This window comes from Eptesicus fuscus, chromosome 12 (assembly GCF_027574615.1).
Source record: "Eptesicus fuscus isolate TK198812 chromosome 12, DD_ASM_mEF_20220401, whole genome shotgun sequence".
Lineage (NCBI taxonomy): Eukaryota > Metazoa > Chordata > Mammalia > Chiroptera > Vespertilionidae > Eptesicus > Eptesicus fuscus.
In genome coordinates this window covers 64,680,038-64,691,614 of record NC_072484.1, presented here as the reverse complement: position 1 = coordinate 64,691,614, position 11,577 = coordinate 64,680,038, and the positions used below count along the sequence as shown (strand labels likewise).

The 11,577-nt window shown below is 59.0% G+C and overlaps 1 protein-coding gene across 1 annotated transcript in view; it reads right to left on the bottom strand.

The window, feature by feature from the left end:
- PLXNA1 (plexin A1) overlaps positions 1-11,577 on the bottom strand; it is a 54,362-nt gene that overhangs the window by 26,313 nt on the left and 16,472 nt on the right. The window contains exons 4-10 of the mRNA XM_054723814.1: positions 7,215-7,355; positions 6,194-6,294; positions 5,768-5,891; positions 5,508-5,661; positions 5,071-5,170; positions 3,565-3,679; positions 296-496 (exon numbers count right to left, since the gene is read on the bottom strand). Coding sequence (XP_054579789.1) covers positions 296-496; positions 3,565-3,679; positions 5,071-5,170; positions 5,508-5,661; positions 5,768-5,891; positions 6,194-6,294; positions 7,215-7,355 — 936 coding nt within the window. The remainder of the gene's footprint in view (positions 1-295; positions 497-3,564; positions 3,680-5,070; positions 5,171-5,507; positions 5,662-5,767; positions 5,892-6,193; positions 6,295-7,214; positions 7,356-11,577) is intronic.

Below are 11,577 nucleotides of genomic sequence, written 5' to 3'. Positions count from 1 at the left end.
CGTTCCCAAGACCCCATGCAAAGCCCTGTCTGCATATCTTGCCACGTCTATGTTGCCCATTCCCACTTCTGAGATGTGCTCCCTCCAAACATCTGGGTGGCTCTTGGCAATGCCCCACCCGCACACCCAGGCATGCCTTAGGGGCGTGGCAGACACCTTGGGAGCTCGAAGAACACCTGACTGTACCCTATCCTTTTGCTCATGAGCAGAAAGCAGATCCTAAGGCTGTGAGTGTGACCAGCCCAGTCCAGCAGAAGGGGTTCCCCAAGCCCCCTGCCAGCTCCACCAGCCTTACCGAGGAGTTCTGGCATTGCAGGCTGGAGCTGTTGAAGCGCAGAGCGTTGACACGGGCCGGGCTTCCCGGGATGTGAAAGAGGCACTCGTACCCACGCTGGCCCGACTGTGGCTGTGGCAGGTTCCGGGCAGTGAGGGTGATGGGCTTCACCACGCCCACTGGCACGTAGATCTGAGTGGAGGGCAGGATCTGCGGGCAGTCCTGGGGGTGACAAGGCTTCAGCTGAGCATAGAGGGGGCCAGTGAGCAGGATGTACCCCACTGTGGCCCAGACTGCAATCTGTGTGCATAGCCCGTGCTTCTCCTGGGCAAGCACCACTGTGCCCACTTTATACACTGGAAGACTGAGGACCTCAGGAACAGCCAGCTGCTCCAGAGGCAGAAAGCCTGGGTTCTACACTTGCCAGGCTATGTGGCTGCACTCTGTGCCCTGGGGCAGGCCCTCCCCCCTCTGGGCTCAGTGTGCTCTGTCTAATGTTCTAGGACCCCACCACTCAGCAACCAAGAGGTCCCATCTGGTCCACAGCTGAAAAGGCCCTTGAGACAGAAGCAGCCAAGAGAGCGCTGGGGCTGTAAGCTCTGCTGGGGGCCCAGAAAGCATGTAAAAATAGTCAGGCAGAAAAACAGCCGGGGCCCCCAGGGCCAGCATTTTGGCAACAATAACTGATGCAATAGCCCAGCTCCCTTGCAGCACACTGACAGCAGCCACAGGAGGAGACAGACCCAGGGGCATGCCACTGAGCTGGGCTTTAAATAGAGATGCTGAAAACAGGCCGTAATCCCCAAGGCCTGCAGTATCTCCCAGCAGAGTGTGGGCCCAGGCCTGGATCTGCAGAGGTTTTTGGGGCCTGTAAGTGACACTGGGGGAGCAGAGCCAGGCAGGCTGACCACTTCCCCTAGGTCTACAGGGTGACCCCATCTCCACCAGAGAGAGGCAGATGATGGTGACGCGTACCAAGGGCCACCAGCTCTGCACTCATGCCAGCACTCTCCTTGCCATTTGAAGGGGTGCCCAGCCCAGCCACCAGGCCCAGGGATCTTCCTGCTGCCTCCCTAGACCTTGTCTGTCCCTCTGGAACCCCCAGCAGCCCTGGCTCGTCCTGGCCACCAGAACTGTTCTCACTGTTCCCCCGCCTCACACCTCCACTCTGCGGACACTATCTCGGCTGCTCAGGAAGCCAGCGCCACTGTCAGTCTCAGAGTGTAGGCCCTGTGATCCCCAGCTAGTCTCTCTGGCCGGGCCTTGGCACCTCAGCCATCAAAAGGATTCTGACATTCCTTTCAGACACCACCAGTGACCTGAGGCCAGGATGAGCTGGGAGAAAGATGCATAATGTGGACCAGAGCTCTTCCTTAAGGGGACCCATCTCTGCCCATTCAGGGGGCTCTGGGTCTGTAAGCCGGCTCAAGTCTACGAAGTGAGTGAGGAGCCACAACTGTTTATATGACTCTAGTTAGATTTTTAGTCACCTGACCTAGAACTCTTCTGCCTACACACAGTAAGTAAGACTTTAGGAGACTGCCCTTCCATTCCACTTCCAGGGACACCATGACCAGGGCAAGTCCCTCCTGGTAAGGAGGCCACCAGGACAGAAGGCACATGACTGTCCTATGCTGGCCACCCCTCCAGACCCAGCATTCCTAGCAGAAAGCCCTAGCTTCTAGGTTTGGGTTCAGAGTGCGTGTGGGCTCAGCTTCGGTGGTGCTCTACATGGGACCCCTGCCAGGCATTGGACCTGCACCAGCTCCCTCCTCAACGCCCTTCCCTAACATGCTCTGGTGGCTTCCACTTCAAACAACCCAAGCAAATGTGAGAGTACAGGGACGGGGCAAGTAGTGGGGTTCTTGGGGACTCCTTCCAGTGGGGTAGGGAACCAAGACACTGCAGAATGAGCAAGCTCCTGAGTGAGGGGTGGCCCCAGAGGAGCCAAATCCAAACAAGAGATGGGAAGGAGAGACCTGGGCTGGGAGCCCAAGTCCTTCCAAACAATAGGATTGGCTGTCTGCGGATGTTACACTCCCTATAAATGTACCCATAAAACCTGGGACTACAGCTTATGACGGCATCTCTGTGGAATAAATCCATCCCCCAATAACCCTCCCTGGACCCACAATCGCTCCCCACTCGGCCTGCATGAGCAGATTCTTCAGGACGGGTCTGCACTTGCTTCTCTATTTCCCCTGGCCATCGAGGCCCACCACAGCCCACCGAGGCTCCTAGACCCCACAGTCACTAACCCCACTGGAATCAGCCCCACTAGCTTCTGCTGCCCCAGGGCCCCTGCCCACCCCCAGGACACCTTGGCCCATTTCCTCACACAGGCCAAACTCCCAGCAAGCTCAGTGCCCACCCTCTACGGCCCTGGTCCTCACACTCTCACTCTCACAGACACTGTCACATCCAGATGCCCTCAGTCCCCGCCTGCTCTCAGCCTGCCCCCTACTGCCATCTTGTCCCATGGTGTGCAACAAAGGTCCAGAGGGTGATGTGAGGGGTGGCCAGGGGAGGCTCTATGAGGAGAAGCCCACAGCATGGCAGGGGCCCTGTGCGTGATGCATTTCCTCTGCCCTGGCACTGTTCACAGAAGTTCAGGCCAAGTGCCCCATGGCCGGCAGGACCCACACCCTCTTGCCCTGTCCCACCAACGGGCATGGTGTCACTGCAAGGAATAGAGCCTCGGTTTCAAGTTCTGGCTCTGCATCTGCGGGCTGGACATGGAGACCCCTGGCCACCCCCTCCCTGCCTAGCAGGTTCCAGGTCTGCCCATCCTGGTCCTGAGAGCCTGGGAGTAGTGACCATACTGCTCATGAAGTCAGTACCTTGCTCAGACTCCAAATAATTATGACCTAATTACCATCAGTTACCACCCAGGACCTCAGATGGCTCCAAGGAATTGACCAGTTCCTTTTAGATCAATCTGACATGTCCCCTTGTCCACATGGACTCAGGGCACTGGGCCCACCTAGCCAGACACCTGACACTCCAGGCTCCCATTGTCCTGCATGGTCAGACCCCTCTCCACATGGTGCCCCATGTGGTCTGAGGCTTCTGCAGCTCCCCTAAAGGTCACAAGAGACTCAGTGACCACCAACAAATGCCACTGGCTGGCCTCAGGCCAGAACAGCCATGAAGGATGTCCCCAACCTCACAGACCTCTTGGTTGGCATCCCAGTTACCCATAGGTGCTCCCCCAGGCACACCTGCAGGCAACACCTGGTTCTATTGCAACTCCGAAACCCTGCACCCCCCCTCCCCTGAGATTGCCTTACCTCAGACACATTGACGCGGCCCTCCAGGAAGGCGCAGTCGGCAGCATTGTGTGTGCACACGTGGCGGTATTTGCACCAGTGGCAGGGGAAGGAGCCATTGACACACGACAGGCAGCTGCAAGGAGGGAGTGGGACAATGAGGCCAGGCATCACCTGCCTCCACCAGTTGCCATACAGGGCCACACCACAGCATCTCCCTGCTGCTCCTCCCGTGGTTGATCACGGGGCCACCCCAGGGCCTTTGCACTGGCTGATCCTCCACCTGCTCAGAGAGACCTTCCCTGTCAGCTGGTCTTACCCACTGAACTGCCTGGTGCTCCCTCCCTCCTTCACTGCTCTTCCCCAGACCCTCAATAACCTGACAGTCCACCCGAGAACCAGCCTACGGAGCCTTCCTGATGACGGACACATTTAAAGTCTATACCGTCCACACTAGGACACACGTGACAATTACCACTGGAAATGTGTTAGTGACACTAAGTAAGTACATTTTAAATTCTGTCTTGTCTTAACTTAGATTTAAGTTTTGGTGGATAGAGCTATGGGAGATATCCACCACCCTGAAGGCTCCGCCTGGAAAGAGCTTGTCCCATTCATTCTGAAACGTCCCCAGAGCCTGGACAGGGCCCTTTCAGTGCTCAGCCCCCACAGCTTATGACTCGTACCTCATCTCTACAGCCTCCGTGGCCCCCTTCACTACCACCCCCAGGCAAATACCACTGGCTCTCTGAGAACCTACCAACCTGCCAGCCACTGGGCTTCTCCTGAAACCCTCAATCCCCTCTAGTTCTGGAGTGCAGCCCCCTGCCCCAAGGATCCCGGCCGGCCCAGAACAGAGAGGTCAAACCCTGGTAGTAACAATATCCAAGCCACATCAACAAAGGCAGGCACAGCTGAGGCTGAACCCAACCGTCCCCACACCCATGTTGGCCCAAGGCCAGGCATCCTCCAGGTCATGGATGGGGCTGAGAGCACCCCTCTAGGCCCAGTGTGCCGGCCCATGGCAAGACAAACAGCAGGTCCTCAGCTGCTTCCATTCTTCCTGGCACTCACAGCCAAGACAGGCAGCAGATAACACCAAGCCAGCACCAGCTTCCATCCTGGTTCTCTGTGCCTCAGCCTCTCCACCCCCCACCCCCCAACCCACATCTGGGGCAACATGAGCTAGAGAGGACCTGGACTGCTACCTGTCCCAGAACAGCAGGTACTGAATAGCCTGTCCCATGGCACACCATTGCCCATCTCGACGGCCTAGCAGCCTCCTCCCCCCGCTCCGGAGCTCCCTGCCTTGCTTTGGTGCCCACAGGCCATTCCTCATACCAAGGCTAAGAGCAAGACTCTCCAAGTGTGAACTAGTGCAGGTCACCACCCGCCTGCTCTGACCGCTGCCCCTGCCTCAGGTTCATATGGCCCCTCTGCCCAGGGGGGTGCTCTCACAGCGGAACTCGCCTCCCACCCTGACCACTGCACCATGTCCTGCCCGTGCCCAAGGCTCGAAACACTCACGACTGGTGGACACTGCAGTTGTAGAAGACGAAGTCCACAGATGCAAACTTCTTGCCCGTCTCCTTAGACTTCAGGTAGAGCTTCACCACCCGCTGGTCTCCTGTAGGGCAGCACATGCTCAAATCACCAGGACCACCCATGTAGGGCAACCCCCGGACAGGAAATGATCTCGCCACGGACCATCCCAACCACCAAGTACACAGCCCTTGGCTGCACCTCAGCCCCTCGGGCTGATGGACACCTGAGCATACCAGGTGGGCCCCTGCATCTTTGCACCTGTCTCCTGTCTATATACTGCTCCCGTTTGGCATCTGCTCTTTACCTTGCCATCCTTCTTGGTCACCATGCAACACCCATTCTCTGTCCTCAACAACAGTCCACCTCCCCAGCAGGAGACCCCTTCAAACGCTGCCCAGACCCAGCTGTGGTGCACTTACCCTGGCCCTGAGTGATGGGCGCCACCTCCCCTGAGGACGGCGAGTGGCAGTGGATACGGCCATCCTCCAGAATGCTCTCAGACTCAGTGAAGTCCTCGAAGGAGCAGTTGACACCGGCGGAGAGGTCAGGCACATTCCAGGCCTGCAGTACCAGCTAGGGCACCCAGGGCAGGAGGTGTGGGTGAATGGAGTCCTGTCACCTCTCCTCCCCCTCCCCCCCCACCTTCATCCCTCGGTCCAAGCCAAGTGGCCACACTCACCGGGACCTGGGACATGGTGACGGAGACATTGCGAGGCTGCACAGTCAGCTGCACGCACTGCAGCAGGTCTGAGGCAAAGCGCTGAGGCTCATCCGCCCGCTCACAGGCATCCCGACGGGAGCAGCTACAGGCAGAGGAGGGTGGGCTTAGCCCAAGGAGCAACCCAGCACCTAGCCCATGCTCAGCAGAGCTGACGCCTGTACTTGGGGAAGCCCACCAGCTTCACTGCATCCCGTCTTGACTGGGATGTGGCTGGACTGGCTGTCATTCAGCTGGTCATAGGAAACTGCCAAACCCATGAAGACTCAGAGGAGCTCGGAGGTGAGCTGTGACCACCTGAGGTGCACAGCAAGGCCTTCTGGGGCCCTCCCCGGGCAGAGACAACCATCAGGACCCTCCTGCCCACCCTACCCCATCCAGACTCACATGCTATGCAGGACACACCAGCCGCAGTGGGGATCCCGAGAGCCCAGGCACAGCTCACATGATGTGTACTGCACACAGCTCTCCACGGGCACTCGTGTCACCTGGCAGGAGGGGACTCTGTGTCAGGCTCCACCAAGCCCATCCCAGGGACCCCTTGCCAGCTTCACCTCCTCAGCACTACCATGTGCCCCTCTGACCCCATAATCCAGGGACACCCCCATCTTGGGAGTTCCTCCAGCTAGGATATTCAAAAGCCAGTCCTGGGGGACACAGCCTTGGCTGAGTTAGGCCTCTCTCCTGGGAGCCAAGGATGGTGATGGCCAGGGAGCGAGCAAGTGGTACAGGTGAGTCATCCAGAGAACCGACTGCTCCAGCCAGAGTTACTCTCCCATCTGCCTGGACTCCGAGGTTCCAGGGGATCCATGGCTTGTTGGCCCATATCTTAAGCACAGAGGAAGGTTGGGCCCCACTTGCCCCGACCTCATCTGCTTGGCTCTGAGGTCTCCAGAGAAGGGGAAGAACCAGACAGCCAGAGAGGGGCAGAGAAGTGAGAGCTGGTCAAGGAAGGGAGGTCTTGTCTTTCCCACCTGCCTCCCAACCCCCCTCACCCCAACTGCCATGGTTCGCCAGGCAGAGCAGAAAGGCAGAGGCTGGCTGCAAGCAGGCCAGGCCCGGCACACAGCACATGGCCTTGACAAGCTGGGCCAGGCCAGCCACAGGCCCCATAGAGGCTGCTGCCCGAAGTCCCCACCAGGCACATGCGGCCAGTGCTGGGCCAGTTCACAGTCTGAGAACTCAGGGCTCCAGATGCCTGCCTCAAACCCTGCAATGACCCCAATGCTCTGATAATGCTCTCATTCAAATATTTGCTCCTGTGGATATGAAGTCACTCAGGGAGGGGTGGGAATGCCTAACCTGGTCCAGGAGAACCTAGAGGCAGCATGGGCAGTGTGGGCCACGCGGCCATACACAGCCCCCCAGGGTAGGCCCACCCACATGCATCTATCAGTGTAGCACCCACCTGCTTTTCCGTCATGGCGTAGAGGTACTGGCGGTCAGGGCTGAGGACCAGGTCACGAAGGATGGGGCTACCTTCTTGGGCCACCACACTCTCGTAGGCCAGGGCTGGCCGGCCGCCAGGGTTGGCCAGGTCCACCAGGATCTGTGGCATTGAAGGCCTGAGAGAAGCTGTGCCGATGTCTTTGTGCCCCAGTCCTACACCCACATAAAGTGGGGGTCCCAAGTCCCTCCCCTAGCCATCCCCCAAAGCCCTACAAGAACAAGGCTGAGGCCCCCACCTCAAGCCAAGTGGCATGCGCAGGACATTTTGCATACCGGTAAGCTAGTCCTGGCCTAGACCCTTCTTCAATCAACAGAGGCCACAGCCCAGGGGTGGAGGTCTTTGGGGATTGGAGAGAACCACAGCCCCCCACCCCTCACTTATCACAGAGCCACACAACCATATCCAATGCAAAGGTGGCAGGTAACCCCTGAAAACACACCACCTTCCCTGGGACAGACTGGACCTCCCAGAGGAGAGGCTATTTGGGAGGGAGGAAAAGAGGGGCCTGCAGGGAGCATGGGAGGTCCAGTACAGCTGAGAAGGCTAAGAAGTGAGACCCCTGAAGCCTGCAGGGTGAGGAGACTGCTTGAGTGTGAGGGGCCATGCCCCAGGGCATCCTGGAGTTGGGGCTCACCCTCAGAGGAAGCTGTATTTCAGATACCAAACAAACCAGGCATTAATTAGCCAGCTCTTCTCTGCAGCTTGCAATGCTACAAGTATTTTTAGTTGCTTTTACCAAACAAATGTATTTAATTAACAGAGAGACCCAGGGGGCTTTCCAGAGATGGGACTCATGGGGCAGCGTCAGCCCAGCTCAGCTGGTCTGGGCAGGCTCCCAGGGCACAGGGCTTCTGGCTCTGCTCAGGCCCCTCCCAGCTTTGGCTATACCAGGGCAGCAAGCCCACCTCTCCACCTCCACCTCAGGGGCAGGGCTGGGGCCAGGGCTCAGTCCCTGTTTTGCACCCCCACATTGATGGAACAGGGTGGGCCTGACTGACTGGGGTGGGCTTCGGGGCAGGGAAAAGCTCCAACAGGGGCTGGGCAAGGGTAGCCAGCCAGGGTGTGGCGCTGTGTCTCCGGGCCAGAGGCTGCTGGCTGTGAGAGACTGGGAAGGCCGCATTCCTGAGAGCCCAGAGCCACCCCCCACTTCTGCTCAGCTGCACATCCTCTCAGCTGCCTCCCAGCCAAGCAGGCAGGCTTAAGTCAAACCAGACCAGGAAGAGCACGGCCCAGTGCTGGGCAGGGGGTGATGAACCTGGGGTGGGCCTGTAACTGCCCAAATGGCTCCAGCCCAGCTTCTGGGAGGAAGATAGCAAGTGAGGGGGCCTTCATCCTCAGAGCCCCTATTTGTGGAAACTAGACAGGACCCCAACCTACATCCAGCCTACTCCCACAAGCCTCCTGCCCTGTTTGGGTGGGCGGCCTGCAGGCAGACACTACTCACAGGGAGCTGGAGGTCAGCTCTTTGAGCTGGCTGGGCCCAGAAGAGACATCAGCCACAAGAGAGGGCCCAGGAAGCCGAGTCCAGTCTCTGGACGCACACTGCTTGGGCCCAAGCCCTGGCTCAGATACCCACCAGATGTGTGACCCTGGTAGGGTGGTGAACCTCTCTGAGCCTCAGTTTCCCTCCCTGTCAAAGGGGAATGACAACCAGCCTTCCCATACCAAAGCTTTTCTGAGGATTAAGTGAGGAACAAGCCAGTGTGCCAAACGGGGCCACAAGGTAGGCCCCATGGCAATCACCAAACCGCAGCAGCCAATCACAGAGACCTGACAAGGCCAGCCTGGACAGCAGCCAGGGAGCAAGACAGGAGGGCAAGGCAGGGCCCCAGTGGAGACCCTGAGCTCAGGCTGTCCTAACCCAAGTGACTAGAATCAGGACTCTGGATTTCTCCCCAAGCCTGGCACTCCCCTGCCCCCATCCCTGAAGATGCCTCTAGCAGCACTTAGAAGTTCAAGCCTGACCCCATCTCTCAGTGCCAAGCTTACGGCCCCTCCCTCCAACACCCCAGCCTAGTCTCTCACTGGGGAACACCTGCCCCCAGGTCCTTGACAGGGGATACTCTTGAACCCCATCTTCCCTCTCAGGGATGAGGGTATGGGCTGAGGCATGGCTATCACATCCAGGGGGGTACATGATCTCTGAGTTATGGTAGGGGGCGAGCTGGGCCTCCTCCCAGAGGTCCTGGAGAAGGTGGGAGAGGGGAGGCGGGCCAGGCATGGGTTCTGGAATGCCCCCCGCCCCTGGGCCGGCAGCATGCCGACTCTGACAGGTGGCACCCAACAGCTGCGACAGGGAGCAAACACATCATCTGTCTATCCACCTGCCCAACACTGGGCTGCCCCCCAGCCCTTAAACACACACAGGCAGGCCCCAAGGAGACAGGGCATTCCTAAAGGGCACAGAGCAAGGAGGGTGTTGGGAGGCCCAGCCCACAGGCCAGAGGGTAGATGAGAGTGGGTAACAGCTCCACACTGCACACTAAGTGGCCATGGTCCAGGGTCACCAGGGCCCCTACATGCACACATGATAGTCAGGGGTCCAGCTGGGAATGACCAGTCCTGGGGACATGCCTGCTGTGTCCTGGCTGGTTTTCAGGTTGTGGGGCTTGTATAGGCCCTGCACTGTCAATTGCACTTGGGGACACAGCATCTGCCCCAAAAGTGGGAGGATAGGTGCAATGTGCCACCAGGAGTACATTCCAGGGAGAATGAGCATGCAGGGCAGGCAAGGGCCAGACCTCTGGCAGGACATCGGGGAACATGCCACCAGCAGTGCACATGCCAGCACCACACCCACACCCACAGCTGTCCACTCTAGGGCCACCTACTTGGAGGTGGCCCACCCTGGGACAGCTGGGCCTGCAAGAGCACACAGGAGACTTCCGGAGTCCCCTGGTATTTACCCCTACCTCCAGCTGTCACCTCTGTGCTGGGCAAACCTTTCCCGAAAGACCACCAGAACTTCCAGGACTGGCTGCGACTGCCCTCCCTTCTATCTCCCACCACAAAAAACTCAAGAGCCCAAATCCAGCTCTGCCATAGAGGTCCCTCTGCCATAGTGCCCTTCCCGCCCTTGCTGAGAAAGGAGCCCTCTGTCCACCCAGATGGCTTTAGCAACGCTGTCCAGCTTCCCTGAGCACATCCCAGGCTGCACCTGGCTCAGTTACCCACCCACCCACAGCTCTGGCCCAGAGGGGCATAGCTACCAGCTTCTACCTGGGCTTCCCAGCCTTGTCCACTTCTCCCTCAGTCTTCCCTGTCCCTCTGTACTGGGGAGTCCCCTGGATTCTGAGCTGAAGCAAAGGGCTATCAGCACCCCCAGACACCTCTTGGAACCAGGGCCAGGCAAGGCACTGATCATGGGCTGAGCACCTAATACCACCACCATTGGGGCATCGTCTGCCCTCCCCACAGATGGGCCAGGGAACAGGTTCACCCTTTCACTCTCAGGTCCCTGCAGATGGGCCAAGGGGAGGCAGCTAGGGGCAGGCGGGTGGCCCCTGGTCCTGGAGGCCCCAGGCCCAGACTGGCCCAGTTGGCTTCCCCTGCACTTATCACTGCATGGCCCTGGCCAACTGCTGCGGGCAGGCAGCTGACAGCCCGACCAGGTCAGCTGTCTGTCCAGCCTGAAACCAACAAAGGGCCCATTCTCCAGGCTGAGGGCAGGCGGGGGCACTGGGGTGGATTTCTGGGCTGTTCAGGCTGCTTGCCAAGACCGGCACGCGCCCTAGCTGCCCGGAGGCAGGGGACTGCCCAGCTTAGCCCAAAAGGAAGGAAGAGAGCTCTCTGCTATGCCCACCCCAAGATGCAGCCCTTATGTCTGTGAAGTGAGGGTGCACTGACTGAGCTGATTCCTGGTCTCCAGACGGGGGTTGGGGGTAGAAGAACAGGACCATGGGTGGGAGGAAAGGCAGAGGACAGGGGCAGCAGCCAGCACACAGGGCTGGGACCTCACAGGCATCCTCCTCCTCCTGAGATGCAGCTGCCAAGCCTGTTCCCAGCCCCCTGGGAGGCAGGGTGGCCGGAGGAGGGGCTGTGCAAGGAGCGGGAGCCTCTGCCACCCTCTCCTGGAAGGATTCCCCAAGGGGCAGAGCTTGTCTTCCCTCTCCTTCCCGATCAGGGCCAAATGGCTAAGGCCCTGAGAGACACAAGCTCCTGGACCATTCTTTCCCCCTCATGGGCTGCCATGGGATTCCCTCCTCCTCTGGTTGGGGTAAGGTTCCAGGCCCCTTCCTGGGAACATTCTCAGAAAGACTAGGAAGAATTTGATACTGGAAAAGCAACTAGCAATTTCCTCTTGGCAGTAACTGAATAATTA